Consider the following 21416-nt stretch of genomic DNA (forward strand, 5'->3'; position numbering starts at 1 on the left):
TTTGCCCAACGGAAACTACCGAATACAGAGGTGAAAGTAAATTTCAGTCCAACATTCAACCAATCAATTTCACGCAATCACAATTTTTGACGACAAGACTGCATGTGACATATCATCTACTTATGAAATAAATGTTTGCCCTTTTCTTATTTGATGTCCAGTTTTGATTCATTTTATTTTCCTGGGTTTGTATTGTGACCGGACCCATTTAATGGCAGTGAGCTGATATTGTCAATCGGGCTCAGCATTCTCTGGCGAGCAGCTACCGGCCTTATAATCTCCGCTGATAACCTGATATCTGAAGAATTTCCTTTCCATGTTTCATTATATTTATACTTTTCTATTTAGGTTAAAACGAGGGGGCACAATGTTAAAAACAAAGCAATTTGGCAACATACAGGTCTCCCCAGTAAACGCAAGAGCACGCAGAATGAATCTCAATGGAACAAACCTCTTCTCTTTCACTCCCACTGGAAAAAATCCGAAAAGACCAAACCCTTTCCCATTCCCTCCCATTGCATAGAATCCCAAAGAGAAAAAACTCCTTCTCATTCCAAACCATTATAGAGAGTGCGGTGCCCAGAACTGAACACAGTACTCTAAATGAGGACTAAACAGAGCTCTGTATAACTGTGATATAACTTCCACTCCTTTTTATTTCCGTTCCCTTGAGATAAAGATCAAAATTTCATCTCCAATTTAACTTCTTTTTAGTGATTTAGTAATCACTGTTGGTGATTTATGTACTTGGATCCCCAGATGCCTCGATTCCCCGAGAGTGCAAAAATCTATCGATCTCAGCTTTTAATATATTCAACGACTGAGCATCCACAGCCCTCTGGGGTTGAGAATTCCAAAGATTCACAACACTTTCAGTGAAGAAATTCTCCCTAATTTCGATCCTAAATGGCCGGCCCATTATCTTGAGACTATGACCTCTAGTTCTTGATTCTCCAGCAGGGGAATCAGCCTCTCCTCACCTACCCTGTCAAACCGCCTAAGAATTTTATACGTTTCAATGCGATCACCGACCATTCTTCTAATCTCCAGCGAATATAAGCCAATATTACACAATATTTCAACATAGTACAATTGCAGCAAGACCTCCTTACTCTAATATTCCAACACCCTTGCAATAAAGGCTGACATATCATTTGCCTTCCTCACTCTCATTGGACCCTTGGTAACTCACCATTCCCAGTATGTTTTTCCTCTGCTCCTTCGATAGGGAAAAGAAATGAACATTGAAAACATTTTAAAATAATTACAGCGGTTTATATTTTGGAAACAATATCCAGCTGAACTGCATCAAATTCGATGACAAACTTTTAGTTTCAAAAGGAAGTGAATTAATAAGAATAATTAATTGCGATGGCCGGGAATCGAACCCGGGTCAACTGCTTGGAAAGCAGCTATGCTCACCACTATACCACCATCGCTGACATAAAACAGTTCCTAAACATTAGACCCTAAACAGACACTGCAGGCTTTTGGATTTTGTCCTTCATTGAAACTGGTTTCTGACGGATCCTGTCTCGCTCTGTTGCAGTTCCCGTTTCCGCCCAGTAGATGTCGCCAACCCCCAATCAATGGAAATTACAGAACAGCCAGTAATTCTTCACCTTTTCTCGGACTGAAGAGACAGCCGATACCTGCAATAATTGACCAGTTGGAAATACATTTTGCCGCAGCTCATATCAGCCATTGAGTAAAGTTAAATAGTTACATTAAATCATTACAGAGACCGGACGACCAGCTGGGCACGAGTGGCAGCTTAATATTCAAGCCTGTAAGGTCTTTTGAAAGGACAGGGAAATAGGGAATGAAGGCAGAGTAGCAATATTACTAAAGGACAATATTACAGCAGTTGAAAGATACAATATCAGTGAGGGTGAGCGGGCAGTGTAAACACTCTGAGAGAGACCCATCACAAGTGGCCCCACTGTACTCCTCCAGAAGGTAAAAGAAGGGCGAGTGGGGGAGGATTTCTTAATTTTTTGTGAAAGTATTGTGGAAATGTCTGGAAGAGGAAAAACCGGCGGTAAAGCTCGGTCCAAGGCCAAGTCTCGCACATCCCGGGCCGGACTGCAGTTCCCTGTGGGCCGTGTTCACAGGCTCCTGCGAAAGGGGAACTACGCTGAACGTGTGGGTGCCGGAGCTCCGGTCTATCTGGCTGCTTTGTTCGAGCATCTGACGGCTGAAATCCTCGAACTGGCCGGCAACGCGGCCCGGGACAACAAAAAGACCCGCATCATCCCCAGACAGCTGCAGATGGCCATCCGCAACGACGAGGAGCTCAACAAGCTGATGGGACTGGTGACCATCGCTCAGGGCGGGGTGCTGCCTAAAATCCAGGCCGTGCTGTTGCCGAAGAAAAGCGCTGTGAGCATCAAAAAGAAGTGAAGCGTCCAAAATTTAATCTAATAACAGGACAAGGTCAGGACCAATCTTATTAAATCCTTTGACTATGATGGAGCTGTATAAAACACTGGTTAGGCCACAGCTGGAGTACTGTGTGCAGTTCTGGTCGCCACACTACAGGAAGGATGTGATCGCTTTGGAGAGGGTGCAGAGGAGATTCACCAGGATGTTAACAGGGCTGGAGCGCTTCAGCTATGAAGAGAGACTGGGAAGATTGGGTTTGTTTTCCTTGGAGCAGAGGAGGCTGAGGGGGGACATGATTGAGGTGTACAAAATTATGAGGGGCACAGATAGGATGGATACTAAGGAGCTTTTTCCCTTCGTTGAGGGTTCTATAACAAGGGGACATAGATTCAAGGTAAAAGGCTGGAGGTTTAGAGGGGATTTGAGAAAGAACTTTTTCACCCAGAGGGTGGTTGGAGTCTGGAACTCACTGCCTGAAAGGATTGTGGAGGCAGGAACCCTCACAACATTCAAGAAGCATTTGGATGAGCACTTGAAATGCCATAGCATACAAGGCTACGGACCAAATGCTGGAATATGGGATTAGAGTAGACAGGGCTGATGGCCGGCGCGGACACGATGGGCCGAAGGGCCTCTATCCGTGCTGTATAACTCTATAACTCAATAACTCTATAACTAATTAACAGTAAGAGTAAATAAGGGTAACCTGGTAGATGTAATACATTTGGATTTTCAGATAGCCTTATATAAGGTACCGCATTGTAGAATCATGCAAAGTTCAGTGTACGTGGAGTCAGGGGACAGGTACCGGAATGGATAGCAAGCTGGCGACAAAACAGAAAACAGAGAATAGGGGTTACGGTTAGCTGCTTAGAGTGGCAAAAAGTGGGAAGTGGTTTCACACAGGGATCAGTGCTGGGACCACGGCTGTTCACAATTAACATTAACGATTTGGATTCGGGAATCAGAAGTACAATTTCAAAATTTGACGATGATACCAAATTGGGGGGTACAGTTAATACAAGGGAAGAATGTGTCAAATTGCAAGAGGACATTAATAAACTTGCAGAATGAAGAATAAGGAGCTCACATATTGTTTGGATAATAAGTCTAAACAGGATAGAGGAGCAATGGGATCGAGAGCTACAGATACACAAATTACTAAAAGTGGCAACTGAAAGTAGCTTCGCCAGCGTTACCGTCTGACAACGACACTCGCTCTCAACCTGTGAAAAGATAATGACCATGAACTGGGACTGAAGCCGAACACATCCCCAGTTACAGTGCGGCCCGGCCCGGACATCTCCTTCTCCCTGTTTTATATCAGATAGTATCCCACCTTCATGTCCAGCACTGGAGAGAGAGAAACAGTATCAGTCTTACACTCCTATCAGTGTCTAAATCACGCACAATAGCAATATCCACCTTCATATTCAGCACCAGCGAGAGAGAGGGAGGCAGACACGGTGAGAGAGACAGAGAGCGGTGAGACACAGTGACAGACAGACGTAAACAGTATTAGTTCCAGACTGACCGGTAAAGTTCCGTTTTATGCAGAAAGATCGCGTTGGAGAGACAGAAGATGCAATCTCATCTCTCACTGATATTATACAAGGGACAGACACACTATTAATCCCACACTCAGGGACAGTGCAGAGTGACAAAAACAATGGGCCACATTGAACCCTCTTTTGCCTGTTGTACCATCTGAAGTTTTGCAGCTCAAGGCTGTTCGATATTACTCTTAGTGACCGAGAATTTCACTCCGGTTAAATTAATCTGGGTCTGTTGCTGTCAGATATTAATCCTACACGGTCTCAGCAAATACACCAACTCCCACTTTCCTCCCATGTTTCTCCAAGATTGGTTTGAGAAATCCTCCCTCCAGTTTCGGAGTCACACGTTTATTTATCAGTAGAGGGGCCAAAATTGAACTGGATCCTTTGGCTTATTCCACAGCCGCCCACTTTATCTATGAAAGGCTCTTTACCATCAAAAGATATTGACAGGAACAGCAGGGATGGAAACATCTCGTTTAATAGTTAGAGATTGTAAAGTCAGTCTGGATTCCAGCGTTATGCACTGGTGGAATCCCATCTGTTTCCCATTCTGGGGCCTGTTCCTGCACTGCCTGTCGACCCCATTCCCTCTGACCTTTCCCCCAGCCCCACTTCCTTTGCTCAGACTCTGAAAAATTCCAATTGGGGAAAGTTTCCATCGATTTTTGTATTGGGAATTAAACCAGATATCTGCGCATGCGTGATTCAACCCAGCCCCCAGCGCTGGTTGTTGGTGAGCAGAAGAGCGCAAGCGCGCTCCCCTCCCCCAGCTCGGCCTGTGGGCGCCATTCCCTCAGTGAGCGGAAGAAGATGGTTTGAAACAGCCGGGAATGGAGAGATCACGGCCCCCGGAGGAAGGGAGCAAAGAGCAGCCTCGTTCCAGCAGCTCATCGCATCGGGACCGTGTCCGCAGATGGGCTCAGAGATCGGCATTGAATCCGGGGGAAGGTCAGGGGGAGTCCGGGGGCTGTTTTGTAAGAGGCGGAGTGGATCAGGAACTGGTCCCTGAAAATGGAGTGAGCGGTGGAAGGGAGAGGTCATTCTCGGGCTGTGTGTGTACAGGGTGTGTCCAGGGGAAGGGAGACAGAATGGTAAGAACCTACTATTTAAAATCATTGATGCTTTCTCTCCCCAAACCAGTAGTGAATGTTCCTGGTTTAGTTCCAGACTCACCCTGTTTGTTGTTATTGGACAGTGAAGAGTGGAAACAGAGCCGGACAGTAAGGATGTGGGGAGTTATCCAAAGAGCATATTATTGCAGGCCTCAGTTGAGAAGTGTGAAGGACACATTTTAAACAACGGCTTTTTGGTTTCAGTTGAACGGTTAGTCCCCTGGGTGAGGAGATTGGTAAACTGACCCGCACATCACGTAGTCCCATTCATGGATCAGTGCAGGGGTTGGGTTGTGTCTGGATTTCTCTAAATTGTTATGAAGCAGCCCAACACACCTGGTGCGCAGAAGCTGAGTGCTGCAGTACTGCAGTGGAGTCAGATACTGATACTGTTTGTATCGCTGGTTTTCATTTTTGGATATTCAAAATAATTATTAACAGATATTAAACTGATCAGTTTTGTATTTTCCACCTCACCTGTTCTTGAGTTACAACAGATACGTTTCTTTTTACAGGCAAACCCTTGAAGGAGCCAGAACAAATGTGAAATTTCGTCCACCCGAGGCAAAGGAACAGTGCTGCCAACTCCTTATCACACACAGTATGTATATTATCACTCACAGAGAACGGAGACACAGACAGCTCATCAGTTCCACAGTCTCAGACAGCAGAAGTAGTCAGTCCCACACTGATCCCAAAGTTCGAGAGACACATTTTCAATCCAACAGTCAAACAGAGCAGGTGAGGCAGACACTGTTCCATTTCTCCCGAACTCATTCCCGCTGACAGGGAGATACAAAAATCCCAGTCCAAAGTCTCGCTTTCAGATTGTCAATTTCACAAAAGGGCAACATTAGCCATGAATTAAATACCAGATACCCCGAGATTCAAATTGAATACTAGTTCAGAACTCTCACACACACGTGAGGTTAATGCATGCAGCATCCATTCGAATTGTGTACCATTCGAATACAAATTGCCAGTCCAAAACTCATGTACAGTATCAGATTGAGAAATGCTGTGACAGTGTAACCTGAGAAACAAATTAGATACCAGTTTATAATATACTCATAGTGTGAGATTTAAAGATACAGTATCAATTATATTAGCACATGATGTGGAGATGCCGGTGATGGACTGGGGTTGACAATTGTAAACAATTTTACAACACCAAGTTATAGTCCAGCAATTTTATTTTAAATTCACAAGCTTTCGGAGGCTTCCCCCTTCGTCAGGTGAACGATGTGAAATGAAATCCTCGAAATGAAATCGCATTTATAATTCACAGAACAATGCTTGGTGATTACAGACAGTTTTTTCAACTGCCCGTTGCCAAGGCAATCAGTGTGCAGACAGACAGGTGTTACCTGCCAGGTCTCACAGAATATACAAATCACCAAAAAAAAAAACAACAAACAAAAAAAAACAGAGATAGAGAGGTAGAAATATAGAGGTATAAATATAAATATAGAGGTTTTTAATATAACGGGTCAGTTGCTGTCTTTTCTATGTTTCTACCTCTCTATCTCTGTTTTTTTTTTGTTTGTTGTTTTTTTTTGGTGATTTGTATATTCTGTGAGACCTGGCAGGTAACACCTGTCTGTCTGCACACTGATTGCCTTGGCAACGGGCAGTTGCAAAAACTGTCTGTACTCACCAAGCATTGTTCTGTGAATTATAAATGCGATTTCATTTCGAGGATTTCATTTCACATCGATCACCTGACGAAGGGGGAAGCCTCCGAAAGCTTGTGAATTTAAAATAAAATTGCTGGACTATAACTTGGTGTTGTAAAATTGTTTACAACTATTAGCACAGACTGAGATGCACATTACATACCAGTCCAAAAATGTTATAAAATAAAATTTAATAATGCAGTATCAATTCCTTTAGTGCAGACTGATCTACACATTATATAGCAATTCAAAAATGTCACCATGTCAGTTTGAAAGATATATTATCATTCACAATATTACTCACAGAGATACAGATTTAATAGTAGCCCAAAAGCACACAAATTATCTGATTAAAACCTCCAGCATCAAATCCTGAAGTTTATCCAAATTTACCAATTAAATAATGAGAAAAATTATTTAAACATTATGATATTAAAGTACAGTATTGAATACCATAATGTAATCGGAGAAAATAATTAGATACAGATACAGAATGAATCTCACACTCAGATACAGTACAGAGACGCACAGATACAGAATGAATCCCACATTCACACACAGTACCAGAGATGACAGATACAGAATGAATCTCACTCACACACAGTACCACAAGCTGACAGATACAGAATGAATGTCACAGTCACATTACTGCAGACTGAGTTACACATTGCATACCAGTCCAAAGATCTCAAAGTGTCAGATTGAAAGATACTGTATCAATTCCATTAGTGCAGACTGAGCTACATATTAGATATATTGGTAAATACTCATAGAGTATTATACTGAAATAAACATTATCAAAACCTTTGGTACAGACTGAGCTACACAATACATACTAGTCCAAAAACCTCATAAATGATCAGACTGGAAGATACAGCTTCAATACTATTAGCACTGCCTGACCTGTAGATTACATCCCAGACTGAAAATCCCATAAAATATTAGACTGAAAGAGTTATTATCGATTCCGTGAGTGCAGACTGAGCCACACATTATATAGCAGTCCAATAATCTCATAATGTATCAGACTCAAAGATACAACATCAAATTCATTAGCACAGACTGAACTATATGTTACTCACCAGTCCAAAAATCTCATAGAGTATCAGATTGAATGATTCAATATCACTTCCATTATTGAAGACTGAGCTACACATCACATTCCAGTCCAAAAATCTCATACAATATCAGACTGATAGATACAGTATCAATTCCTTTAGTGCAGGATGAGCTACATATTACATACCAGTCCAAAAATCTCATACAGTGTTAGACTCAGATACAGACTTAATCCCATTATTGCAGACTGATCTACACATTACATACCAGTCCATTTATTTCAACATAAACAGACTGAAAAGTACATTATCATTCACAATAGAGTTCAGAGATTAAGATGTAACACAACTCCAAAACTCACACCCGTTGTTTGATTAAAGAAAATCGAAAAGTGTATCCATATTAATAAATTAAATACTCGAAGAACTGTATGTACTTTAAAGTATTAAAAATACAGTTTCAAATTCCGATACTGTAATCTGAAATAAGAATAAAGAATGAATACAGACTTGCACATTTTCTCAGATACTGAATTACAGAATGAATCCCACACTGAGATAAAATAGCAGAAAATGGCAGATACATAATGTATCCAACACTCACAGATAGTACCAGAGACTGACAGGTGCTTGAGAAAGACAGATACAGAATGAATCCATCACTTATATACAGTACCTTCGACTGACAGATGCAGAATATACCCTACGCTCACACTCAGTAGTGGAGACTGATAGATACAGAATGAATCCCAAACTCACGCACAGTACCAGAGTCAGACATGTAGAGAATAAACCCCACTCTCATGCACAGTCCCAGAGACAGGCAGACAGAGAATAAACCCCACTCTCGTACACAGTACCTGAGACTGACCTCTACTGGACGTAAGCGAGAACTGTAAAAGAGGGGGACAAATTCACATCATTTGTCATGGTTACAGAAACATGACAATGCAATGTGAGGAAAGTCTCCGTCTGCAACTATTACTCTCGTATTTTTGCATATTATGACAGTGAAAAATGAAGACAATTGATTCATAATAAGGTATTGTTTTACTCATTCGATAGTTGTGAATTTGCCCCATTATATTTCACTTTACATTGCACAGTATTTCTCTCTGATTTCTCAGGACACGATTTACATTGCCCCTCTACCCCGTTTAGACTCTTCTTTTCCATGCAGTATGTGGCCTCCTTATTCCCCCAAGTGAAACGCACCACCTCACACATTTCTATATTGAAATTCAATGGCCATTTACACGGCCGTTCTGTAAGTTTATTTTGTCACATTCTTCCTCAGTATCGACAATAACCCTAAATTAATTCGAAGAATTTAACACAGCATTACAAATAGTGTTTGGTCTAACAAAATGTACTTGCAGCACGTCTCCATTACTAGTCTTTCTAAATCTCACTCGTGCAATACAATGTGAAGAATGAGTTTATCTTCTGTCCCTCTCTCATCTGCAAACTTCAATGTCGCGGGGCTTGGGGACATCTACTGGCCAGAAGCAGAACTGCAACATTTCGGTCCAAATTGTTGAAACCGGATAATGTGCAGTGTGAGCGTGTTTGCAATTGGTGGCAGCAATAAAATCTGATTTTTCATACCTGCCCATTAAATTTTAGTGTTTGTTATTGAACAGTGAACAGAACCGGACAATAAGGATATGGGGAGTTATAAAAAGAGCACCTATTGCAGGCATCAGGTGAGAAGTTTGAAGGACACATTTTAAATAGTGGCTGTATTGTTTCGGTTTATTTGTTAGTCCCATGGGAGAGGGGATTAGAAACATGACCTGTACAAAGGTCCCCGCCCCATCGGGTACTCCCATTCATGGATCAGTGCAGGGGTTGGGTTGTGTCTGCATGTCATTAAATTGTTGTAAAACAGCCCAACACACCTGGTGTGCAGAAGCTGAGTGATGCAATACTGTCGTGGAGTCAGACACTGACACTATTTGTATCGCTGGTTTCCATTTGTGGATGTTACCATGATTATTAACAGAGAGATTCAATTGATCACTTTTGTATTTTCTACTTCACCTGTTGTTAAGTTACAAGCGATATTTTTTCTTCCTCCAGGCAAATCCTTGAAGGACCCAGAATCAGTCTGATGTTTACTCCACCCGAGGCACAAGGAGCAGTGCAGCCAGCTCCTTCTCACACACAGTAGGTACATTATCACTCACAAAGCACAGAGACACAGACAGGTCACCAGTCCCACAGTCTCAGCAAGCAGAAATAGTCAGTCCCACACTGATCCCAATCCAACAATCAAACAGAGCAGGAGAGACAGACGGAATTTCCATTTCACAACAACTCAGTACCGCTGACCGGCAGATAAATAATTCCCAGTCCAAAATCACACCCACTATCAGATTGAAAGGCACTGTGTCAATCTCACATTAGTTCAGCCTTAGCTACAAATTAAATCCCAGATGGACCTGACACATGGGACCGATTGATAGGTACAGAATGAATCACAATAGTGTACCCCGAGATTCAAATTAAATACCAGCCCACAACTCACACACATTATGAGTTTAAAGATGCAGTATTCATGACCACATTGTACACTGAGATACACATTAGCTACCCAAATGTTACCCAAATTTGACTCACATATTTGTCCAAAAACCTCATAGTGTCAGAATGAAATGTCAATTTCAATTCCTTTACTGCAGACTGAGGTACACATTAGATACCAGTCCAAAATTCTCATACAGTATGAGACTGAAAGATACAGTATCAATCCCATTAGTGCAGACTGAGCTACACGTCACATACCAGTCCAAAAATCTCAGTGTCAGGTTGAAAAATACAGAATCAATTCCATCAGTGCAGATTGAGCTATACATTATATACCAGTCCAAAATTCACATAGAGTCTCGTACTCGAAGATACAGTATCAATCCCATTAGTGCAGGCTGAGGTACACATTAGTTACCTGTCCAAAAATCTCATTGTGTCAAACTGAAAGGCACAGTATCAATTCCTTTACTGCAGACAGAGGTTTACATTAGATACTTGTCTAAAAATCACGTACAGTATCATACTGAGGTATAAACTATCGATTTGATTAGTACAGACTGATCTACAAGCAATATACCAGTACAAAAATCTCACACGGTATCAGACTGCAAGATACAGTATCAATCCCATTAGTGCAGACTGAGGTTCACATTAGATACCAGTCCAAAAGTCACATTCAGTGTCAAACTGAAAGATACAGTAACAATTCCATTATTGAAGAGTGAACGACACCTTACAAACCAGCCTAAATATATTACACAGTATCAGCCTGGAAGGTACAGTATGAATTCCATTAGTGCAGACTGAACTACACATTATATACCGTCCAAAAATCTCATACATTATCATACTAAAACATACAGTATGAATCCTATTAGTGTAGACAAAGCTACACATTACAAACCAGTCCAAAAATCTCTTGAAGTGTCTGACTGAAAGTTAGAGAGTCAATTCCATCAGTACAGACAGAACCACAGATTACATACCAGTCTAAAAATCTCATACAGTGTCAGACTGAAAGATACAATATCAATTCCATTCGCCCAGACTGAGCTACACAATAAATGGCAGTCCAATAATTTCACAGTATAAGATTGAAATGTACATTATCTTCAGAGATGAAGATGTAATCCTACAACAAAACTCAAACACGTTGTTAGATTGAAACAAAATCCAAAAGTGTATCCATATTTACAAATTAATGCCACACAAAAGATTTGTTTACGTTAATGAATTAAAGAAACAGTTTCAAGCACCATACTGTAACATGAAATAAGACTACAGAACGAATCCAGACTTGCAATTTGCCCAGAGACTGAGTTACAGAATGAATCCCCAACTGAGATAAAATACCAGAGACTGACAGTCACAGATTGAATCCCACACTCACAGATAGAACCAGAGATTGACAGATACAGAATGAATCTCACACTCACATACAGTACCAGAGTCTAACAGATACAGATTGAATCCCACACTCACACACAGTACCAGAGACTGACAGATACAGAATGTATCTCAAATTCACAGACAGTATCAGAGACTGACAGATACAGAATGAATCCCACACTCACACACAGTACCAGAGAGTGACAGATACAGAATGAATCTCACACTCACATACAGTACCAGAGAATGACAGATACAGAATGATTCTCACACTCACATACAGTACCAGAGTCTGACAGATACAGAATTAATCCCACACTCACAGATAGCACCAGAGACTGACAGATACAGAATGAATCCCGCACTCACAGACTGTACTGGAGACTGACCGATAAAGAATGAATATCACACTCAAATGCTGACTGACAGACAGAATTAATCCCACACTCTCATACAGTCTGACATCTACTGGCCATAAGTGAGAACTGTAACAGAGTGGAACAAATTCACATTATCTTCGTTGTTACAGATTCAGGACAATGCGCAATGTGAGGAAATAGTTTCTCTCTGTAACTTCTACTCTCGTATTTTTTCATATTTTGTCAGTGAAAAATTAGACAATTGATTCATAATAAAGTTTTTGTTTTGATCGTTTGAAAGTTGCCCCAGTATATTTCAGTATACATTGCTCAATATTTCTGTCTGATTTCTCAGGACACGATTTATATTAATTCAAATAAACCGAACTGAAACACAAATAAAAACCGAGCGCAAATCTGGAAGTTTCAATGGCGTCCGTCAAAAGTGAAAGGGATAAAATATAGAAAAAAATGAAAACCGAAAATGCTGGAAAGACTCAGCAGGTCCGGCAGCATCTGTGGAGAAGGGAAGCTCGGGTTAACGGTTCAGGTCAATGACCCTTCTATAGATCAGAAAGGTTAATCCGACATAATTTAAATAAGGAACGGGAATCGGCAGAGGGAAAAACTTCAGAGAATCAATTAATTTCACTAATCCTGGCAATTGTGTCCTGTGTCCACCGTACAGATCAGGGCAAATAACAATACAAAGGAACAGAGTTAAATTCATCGTTATGAGGGAAGAAATACATTTTAGAAGTATTTTTTAATATAAATTAGACCCGTTTGGAAACATTATCGCTCTGAACATCATCAAATTCGGTTCCAGTCTTGGTGTTTCTGAATTCAGCGTGCTGGGATTCAAACCTGTTGGAATTAACTGTTTGGAAGGCAGCTATACTCACCATTATAGCCCCTTATTTCACGAGGAGAGAGAAATAGAGTGTTTCTGTGGAATTTCGGACTGGGTTTCTGGCACTTTAATCACAGACAATAAATCGTTCCCAAACATCAGCCCCTGATCAGACACAACAAGCTGGTGGAATTTCTCATTTATAGATATTAAATAAGAGGACGACAAAAGCGAATAGGAAGAGGTTAGGAAGAAGTCACAAAAACAATTACGGAAGAAAACAGGAACCACGAAATCAAATTATCAAGGAATGTAAAAAGTAAAAGTAAATTAGTCCACAGACACAAAAAATAACAAAAGGAAAATCAGAATATCTTGAGAGCCACTAAGGGATTCACAAGATAAACTCACAGGTAACGTCAGCGAAATGCCACAAATATTGAATTATTACTTTACCTTAGTATTTACCCGGGAGATTAACAGGGTGAATATATTAGAGGAAGAGGTCAATAAAGATATCAAGGCATTTAAGTTAGAAAGGGTGGTAGAACTCCTGGTCCAGATGGATTGCATCCGCACATATTAAATGAAACAAGGGAAGAACAGCAGAGGCACTGTTACATATATAGGAAAAATCATTACCGAAAGGAATAGTGCCAGAGGACTGTATGACAGTTAATGTGATTCTTATATTTTGAAACAGGAGATAGAACAAATCCAGGGAACTAAAGACCAGTTAACTAAAGGTCGGTGGTAGGAATGATCATGGAATCTTTTACTCCATGATGCAATAGAAAAACATTTAGAAACCAAAAATATAATAAAGAATAGTCAGCACGGATTTCAGAAAGGGAAGGTTTAATAGTTTGGCAGAAGGTTTGACAGTTTAAATTTCAGTTCAACATAACTTATCTGCTTTTCAATTCTATTCCTCTAGAATGTTCTGTGTTTGCTTTTTATGGTCTTATCAACCTGTGTTGCTACTTTTAATGATTTGTCAATCTGTACTCCAAAATCCCTTTGCTCTTCCATCCCATTTAGACTTTTATTTTCCAAGCAGGATGTGGCCTCCTTATTCCCCCGAGCGAAATGCACCACCTCACACCTTTCAATATGGAAATTCAATGCCCATTTACAAGCCTTTCAGCAAGCTTATTAAACTCTTTTTTTATGTTGTTGTATTTTTCCTCAGTATAAGCGATACCCACTAAATTAATTACAAACATTGAATACAGCATTTCAACTAATGCTTTGTCCAATAAAATGTTCACCATTCACAGTTTTTCCGAATCCCACCCGTGCAATATAATGTGAAGAATGAGTTTATCTTCTGTCCCTCTCTCATCTGCAAACTTCAATGACCCGGGGTTTGTGGACATCTACTGGCCGGAAGCAGAATTGCAACAGTTCGGAACAAATTTCTGAAACCGGACAATGTGCAGTCTGAGCGTGTTTGTGATAGGTGGCACGTATTAAATCTGATTGGTTTCTTCAGATGTCCAATCAAATTGATAAAGGAAAAATATTGTGACATCAGTCCCAATCACAATCATTGCCTTCTCCCATCCCTCATTAGAATAGGGCGGTGGGGCTGCCTATTTAATCCGAGCTCGGAGCGGATTTGGGTCATTTCTGAGTCGGAAATTGATTTTGAAAATGCCTGAAGACAAGAAAGCAGCTCCCAAGAAGGGCGCCAAGAAAACCTTGAGTAAAGCACCAGCCAAGGGCGGCAAGAAGCGGAGAAAGTCGAGGAAGGAGAGTTACTCCATCTACGTCTACAAAGTGATGAAGCAGGTTCACCCCGACACCGGCATCTCCTCCAAGGCCATGAGCATCATGAACTCCTTTGTGAACGATATTTTCGAGCGCATCGCGGGTGAGGCTTCCCGCCTGGCCCATTATAATAAACGCCGCACCATCAGCTCTCGGGAGATCCAGACCGCCGTCCGCCTGCTGCTGCCCGGGGAACTGGCCAAGCACGCCGTGTCGGAAGGGACAAAGGCGGTGACCAAATACACCAGCTCCAAGTAAAACTCCACAATGTACTGAAAAAAAAAAACACAAAGGCTCTTTTAAGAGCCACCCACAGTCTCTCTGAAGACGCTGTACCGATACCTCTGGATGGAATCATTTTACGGTAGATAAGATAGTTTGACACTAACTGTCTCTCTATAACTTGTCCTTTTGTGATTTCTCTTGATATCGGGAAGATTCTCACAATAACTGCTGGGTATAATCTGTGTGTCGATGTTCAATTTACAGCCAATAAACAAAAACGTGTCCCTGAACCTCTCATTTCAGTTCTTTTTCCGCACCTTCCCCCGCGTCTGACCCTTCAGAGCCGTTTTAAGGCGGTGGATTCGAGTTCGGTCATTTCTTTCTCCTTCTCACGTTTGTTTGTTAATTATTCGGGACAAAATGAGGCTTTATTCCCGCCCGATTGAAAGCGAACGGAGAATGAAGCGGGTTGAAACAGATTCTGGAAGTTGTGACGAGAAATGTGGAATAACAGAGTAAAAGATGAGATGTTTAAATATTTGTTTTTACGCGACATTATTTACTAAATCCGCTTCTTGTGTTACAAATATATTGGCGGGCTTTTCACATTTCAAAAAAACGGTTCTGGTCTGTATTTTCCGCCCTTTTCTCATTGACGGCTATTGATTGGTGAATAAAACAGCCCTCTGATTGGTTTAAGGAACAGCTCAATGAGGTTGAGAACACATGGACCAATCACTGCAGTCCTCCAGAAAGTATAAGAAGGGCGAGTGCGGGAGGATTTCTTCATTCTTTGTGAAAGTGTTTGTGAGATTGTGGAAATATCTGGAAGAGGAAAAACCGGATGGAAAGCTCGGGCCAAGGCCAAGTCTCGCTCATCCCGGGCCGGACTGCAGTTCCCTGTGGGCCGTGTTCACAGGCACCTGCGGAAAGAGAACTATGCTGAAAGTGTGGGTGCCGGAGCCCCGGTCTATCTGGCTGCTCTGCTCGAGTATCTGACGGCTGAAATCCTCTAGCTGGCCGGCAACGCCGCCCGCGACAACACGAAGACACCTGCAGCTGGCCATCCGCAACGACGAGGAACTCAACAAGCTGCTGGGAGGGGTGACCATCGCCCAGCTGGGGTGCTGCCTAATATCCAGGCCGTGCTGCTGCCGAAGAAAACCAGCAATGTGAGCGCCAAGAGCAAGTGAAGCGGACACGATTTGATCTGATAAACCCAAAGCTCTTTTCAGAGCCACCCACTGTATCTGTGAAAGGGCTGGTTACTGTCGAAGCGAGTCATGAATCAATTTAATAGGGACTTGATTCCGATCCGAGAAACTAACAATAATTTGTTCAATCCATATGATCCAGATCGGTCTGTTGCAGTACTCGCTTCCGGACAGCAGATGTCGCCAATCTCCCATAGATTGATCATTGCAGATTGTATGGTGAATGAGACAAAAAATAACAAAATCGTCAGAATTGTCAATTGGGCGGGTGGGATACAGAAATACCAGGGACGCACATGATTATTTTCTGTCTCATTCTCGGACAACACTGGCTCAGTCTGAGTTATTTTGCCCAGATTTGAACAGATGCTGACTGATATGCTGATTATTGTGTCAGCGATTGCTGAATTGAGAATGTGAGTGCAATTTCTTTTTGGATGTGAGTGAGGGAATTATTCTGTACCTGTCCGTCCCACATCTGCTCCCTCCCTTTTATGCATTTCCCATTCAAACAAGTTTCTCACGGCCATGCGATTTCAACCCAGGCGATCACAGCTCTTTCCATCGCCGATTTGGTGGCTCTGAAAAGAGCCTTTGTTGCACTTGGTGCTGAAGCCGGGTCGGGTTTAGGCGCGCTCCCCGCGGATGCGGCGGGCCAGCTGGATGTCTTTGGGCATGATGGTGACTCGCTTGGCGTGGATGGCGCACAGGTTGGTGTCCTCAAACAGCCCCACCAGGTAAGCCTCGCTGGCCTCCTGCAGGGCCATGACGGCCGAGCTCTGGAAGCGCAGGTCTGTCTTGAAATCCTGAGCGATCTCTCGCACCAGGCGCTGGAAGGGCAGTTTGCGGATCAGCAGCTCGGTGGATTTCTGGTAGCGGCGGATCTCCCTCAGAGCCACAGTGCCGGGTCTGTAGCGATGAGGCTTCTTCACTCCGCCCGTGGCTGGAGCGCTCTTCCTGGCCGCTTTGGTCGCCAACTGTTTGCGAGGAGCTTTCCCGCCGGTCGATTTGCGCGCTGTCTGCTTGGTCCTGGCCATTTTCTGAACAGATCTCAACACAACCTGAGACACAGAGACTCTGAATACGGAGTGCGCTCTGGGGCCGCCTTTTAAAGCGTCTAAGGGTATCCGCCCCTGGCCTGTGATTGGCTGAGGTTTCACCCACAGACAAGGAGGGACTGCCCCGGGACTGTGATTGGCAGGTTTGATCCGAGATCTGTCAGTCAGACCAAAACGGCGGGAGGTATTGGGTCCCAATTGGCTGAGCTGAAATTAATCATCAATTTCAAAAAGCCCGCCAATTTCAGAGCATCAAATAACAGTTTCAAGAAAATTTCATTTCCCTCCAGCAATTAAAGAATCTCTCTCTTTATAATCTCCATTATTTCCATCTCCTCAGCTCAAATCTCAGGCTGTTTCACATTCCGGTTCATTCTCTGATCTGTCTGTAAACGGGCGGGAATAAATCCCCGGTCATTGCTTTCCGTAACGGGACAAAGTCCAGCTTCAATTTCAAAAATCCCGCCAGTTCCAGCCCGGTGAACCGCTCCTCAAACAGAAACTTCACATCGAACTGATAATTGAATGAGGGCAGGAAATAAACACCGAGCAGAGAGGACACAGCGGGAGAGGGAGTGAGGAGGGATTTTACTCTGAGCGGAGAAGGTAATGTCTGGGGAAAGACTCTGTATCACCGCCTGTTCATTTATACCGTGAAACCGGGAATTCCGCTCCTTCTCTCGGGACGGCCGAGAACCCGGGCCGTTGTTTCTGATCTCCCTGCACCGAGTTTTGGGGAATCTCCCCATACTAATTAAATATCGGAAACTGATTCCCCATCCTGAGATCTTTCCTCTCCCCGTTCCCAGGTCAGTGCTCTCTCTGTGAGGCGGTGGGTGGCTCTGAGAAGAGCCTTTGTTTTGTGTCCGGTTAGAAAGGGTCGAGTTGTTCAGCCGCCGAATCCATAGAGAGTGCGGCCCTGCCGTTTCAGAGCGTACACCACATCCATGGCAGTGACCGTCTTGCGCTTGGCGTGTTCAGTGTAGGTGACCGCGTCCCTGATCACATTCTCCAGGAAAACCTTCAGCACCCCGCGGGTTTCCTCGTAGATCAGACCCGAGATCCGCTTGACACCGCCACGTCGAGCCAGGCGGCGGATGGCTGGTTTGGTGATCCCCTGGATGTTATCACGAAGCACTTTCCGGTGCCGCTTGGCTCCGCCTTTCCCCAGTCCTTTGCCTCCTTTACCTCTGCCAGACATGATTATTCTTCACTCAAATCGCTGCTGAATGAACAGCAAACTGATGTTGGTTCCGTTTTTATGCAGCCTGCCCTGACCTGACTGAAACAGACACAGGGTGAGAGAGGGAGGGGAGGAGACAGAGATAAATATTAAACAGGGAGGGGAGGAGACAGAGTGTGATATTAAACAGGGAGGGGAGGAGACAATCAGAGAGACGGACAGAGCGGAGAGCGGCCTCTGATCTTCCAGCTCCACCTCCAGCTTTCTCCACCCGCCAATTTCAAACCGTTTATCGATAACTGAACCGAAACACAGCGCTCCGCACATACCCTTATAGACTCGGGCTTCATATTCAAGGATTTCCAGAAACTCGGAGCTTTTAAATAAGCCCCATTACAATTAAGAGTCAGTGATATTCCTGCCCAAATACAGTCCCTTCTATAACATATCTCCCCGTCTCCTTCCATTTCAGTGGCAGACCCGATTCTATCTCCCCACACATCCCCTCCCAGACCGGTTCAGCAGTTTACAAACACTTATTCCAGCTGATTTGGAGAATCTCATGTGTTGGGGTTTGAATTGTGATAGCGGCGGATCTCCGCCAGTTTTACCCTGTCACGGACTCTCGCCCTGAATCTGTGAGAAAAATGAACTGGGACTGGAGCCGAACACACGCCAGCTCGAGTGAGGCCCGGCCCGGACATATCGGAAACTGCTTCCCCAGCCCGAGATCTTTCCTCTCCCCGTTCCCAGGTCTGTGAGGCGGTGGGTGGCTCTTGGAAGAGCCTTTGTTTTGTGCTCTCTCTATTTTATTTCAGACAGTGGGGGTGGGGCGTGGGTAGTGAGTCACCAGGACCCTGGATTTATTTTCAATGATTTCCATCTGAAATCTGAGCCCGGCCCCGGGACAGGAATCATCTGATTCCGGGGTCAGCTCTTTTCTGAGAGACGTGGGTGGCTCTGAGAAGAGCCGTTGGGTTCAGATGTTCACAAGTTGCACTTGATTTTTTACTTCTTTTTGCCCGCTGCTTTCTTGGGCTTTGCTGACTTCGGCTTGGGCTTGGCCCTCGCTTTTTCTACCTTCTTCGCCTTCACCGGCTTGGGGGTCTTGGGCTTCTTAGCCGCCGCTTTCTTCTTAATTGGTGATTTCGCCGCCTTTTTCGTGATCGATTTCTTGGCAACAGGTTTCTTGACCGCTGATTTCTTGGCGGCCGGTTTCTTGGCCGTTAATTTCTTGACGGCTGTTTTTTTGTTCGCTGGTTTCTTTCCGGGAGATTTATTGGTCACTTGTTTCTTCACCTTCTTTCCCACTTTTGCCTGAGTTTCCTTCTTAGCGACTCTGAAGGAGCCCGAGGCGCCCGTGCCCTTGATCTGCACCAGGGAGCCTTTTTCCACATTTCTCTTGATACTTAATTTAATCTGGGACCGGTGCTTCTCCACATCCAGGCCTTTGGCAGCCAGAACCTTCTTTATCGCGGCCAGGGATATCCCCTTGCGATCCTTGCAATCCGCCACAATCTTGAGGATCTGTTCGCCCAACGGGGGACCGGTGGGTCGGGGGACCGCCTTCTTCTTATTCGGAGCATTGGTTTGAGCGGCGGCGGCGGCAGGAGGAGCCGTTTCGGCGGCTGCAGTGTCTGTCATGTCCGGGACTCTGGAGAAAATCTCTCTGACAGTCAGAGCTGGGTCAGAAATGAAACGAGAGGCGGCGGCACAGAGCAACTTAAAGGCACAAAGCGGACGGGGCGGAGACACCCTGCTGTCAGCTCCCGGCCCCTCCAGCCTCTCTGTGTTTCTCTCTCCTCTTAAACTCGTTGGTTACAATTAAAAGCGGGCACTCCAGAGTCCCAGACTAGCCCCTTCCTATATCTCACACCGGAATGTTTGCTGTCGAAAAACTTTCACCGGAATTGAAAGCACCAGTTTCGATTTAAACCCGTTTCATTGCTGCACTGATCGCGCTCTCTCACCCGATCGCTGACAGGATCTCCGTTTTTCGTCTGAAATCTGGAATTGAACTCAAACCTTACCTTAATTTTTCACTTCGGAGCTCGGCAGGGGAGGAGTGCGATCCTTTGAAAGGGATTTTTTAAAATTTTACTGAAAAGCGACCCGGAAATCCGGCGATGTGACCGGCCACACAAACACAGTGACATTAATCTAACCCGCCCGCCCCTTTAACACACTCTCTCTGACACAATGTTCACATCTTCACATTCACAGGACAAACTGGTCGCCTGATTGACAATTCCCGGGACAGGCTTTCCTCCCCGCTCGGCCTGTTCTGCAGATTCTCGGGGGTTAGTTGTAGTTTCCCAGCTCAGAAACTGTTAAACACTCTGAGGCCGGCGCTCCTCACAGTGTCTGGTCCCCAGATTCAGGGGCAGGAGCCAATCACAGCTGTTGGTGTGATAATTCACATCTGGTTTTAAAATATTATACTGTTCGTACACAGAAATATGTTTGGTTAAGACGATAATACAAATTATCCGCTCTGGGCTCTTCCAGTCTCTCTGTGTTTCTCTCTCCTCCTAAACTGACTGACAGACAATAGGAACTGGTGTCCTATCCGTCCCATTATCAACACCCAGAGACGGCTAGTTACAGAATAAATTCAACACTAACAGGCAGTCCAGTGTCAGGCCGTTGCAGGCTGTTTCTCCCCACCTTTCCTTATTGGACTGGAGACTGATAAATGCACCGTCAATCCGGCTCATACATAATAGAAGGGACAGTGACCGTCTCACCAACAGCACCGGAGGTCTGTTCACAAACACTGAATCAGTCTTTACCTTCCACCAGGGTGTCGATATTAAGCTCAGTAACAGTATTTCGCTTTCATTCACAGCGCTGGAGAGAGAGAAAGACAGACCGACAGATAAACAGACAGATAGAGACACACACACAGACAATGTGTCAGTCTCACACTTCCTATCAGTATGTCCGTTTCACGCTCAATAACAGTATCCCACATTCATATGCTGTGCAAAAGAGAGAGAGAGAAACTGACCTGTACTGTCCAGTTTTCACCCAGTAACAA

General features: G+C 43.8%; 3 protein-coding genes, 1 long non-coding RNA gene and 1 other non-coding gene across 5 annotated transcripts; 3 read left to right on the top strand and 2 right to left on the bottom strand.

The window, feature by feature from the left end:
* Positions 1 to 1367: 1367 nt before the first annotated feature.
* On the bottom strand, positions 1368 to 1439 carry trnag-ucc (transfer RNA glycine (anticodon UCC)). Its single transcript has one exon. It is a non-coding gene; the product is annotated as a tRNA-Gly (tRNA).
* Positions 1440 to 2016: 577 nt separating this feature from the next.
* LOC137318006 (histone H2A-like) lies at positions 2017 to 2403 on the top strand. Its single transcript, XM_067980991.1, has one exon. The coding sequence runs from the start codon at positions 2017 to 2019 to the stop codon at positions 2401 to 2403; it is 387 nt and encodes a 128-aa protein (XP_067837092.1).
* Positions 2404 to 4954: 2551 nt separating this feature from the next.
* Positions 4955 to 10372, top strand: LOC137318049 (uncharacterized). Its single transcript, XR_010961802.1, has 3 exons — positions 4955 to 5035; positions 5572 to 5657; positions 9873 to 10372. It is a non-coding gene; the product is annotated as an uncharacterized lncRNA (long non-coding RNA).
* A 4197-nt stretch (positions 10373 to 14569) lies between these two features.
* LOC137318022 (histone H2B 1/2-like) lies at positions 14570 to 15197 on the top strand. Its single transcript, XM_067981007.1, has one exon. The coding sequence runs from the start codon at positions 14580 to 14582 to the stop codon at positions 14952 to 14954; it is 375 nt and encodes a 124-aa protein (XP_067837108.1). The 5' UTR covers positions 14570 to 14579; the 3' UTR covers positions 14955 to 15197.
* A 4013-nt stretch (positions 15198 to 19210) lies between these two features.
* On the bottom strand, positions 19211 to 20020 carry LOC137317991 (histone H1-like). Its single transcript, XM_067980979.1, has one exon. It carries the CDS (start codon positions 20018 to 20020, stop codon positions 19385 to 19387), a length of 636 nt encoding a protein of 211 aa, XP_067837080.1. The 3' UTR covers positions 19211 to 19384.
* Between the last annotated feature and the right edge of the window lie 1396 nt (positions 20021 to 21416).

This window comes from Heptranchias perlo, unplaced genomic scaffold (assembly GCF_035084215.1).
Source record: "Heptranchias perlo isolate sHepPer1 unplaced genomic scaffold, sHepPer1.hap1 HAP1_SCAFFOLD_64, whole genome shotgun sequence".
Lineage (NCBI taxonomy): Eukaryota > Metazoa > Chordata > Chondrichthyes > Hexanchiformes > Hexanchidae > Heptranchias > Heptranchias perlo.

Excerpts from the sequence above, each read along its gene's own strand:
- LOC137318022 (XM_067981007.1), top strand. The coding sequence starts at position 14,580 with ATGCCTGAAGACAAGAAAGCAGCTCCCAAGAAGGGCGCCAAGAAAACC.
- LOC137317991 (XM_067980979.1), bottom strand. The coding sequence starts at position 20,020 with ATGACAGACACTGCAGCCGCCGAAACGGCTCCTCCTGCCGCCGCCGCC.
- LOC137318006 (XM_067980991.1), top strand. The coding sequence starts at position 2,017 with ATGTCTGGAAGAGGAAAAACCGGCGGTAAAGCTCGGTCCAAGGCCAAG.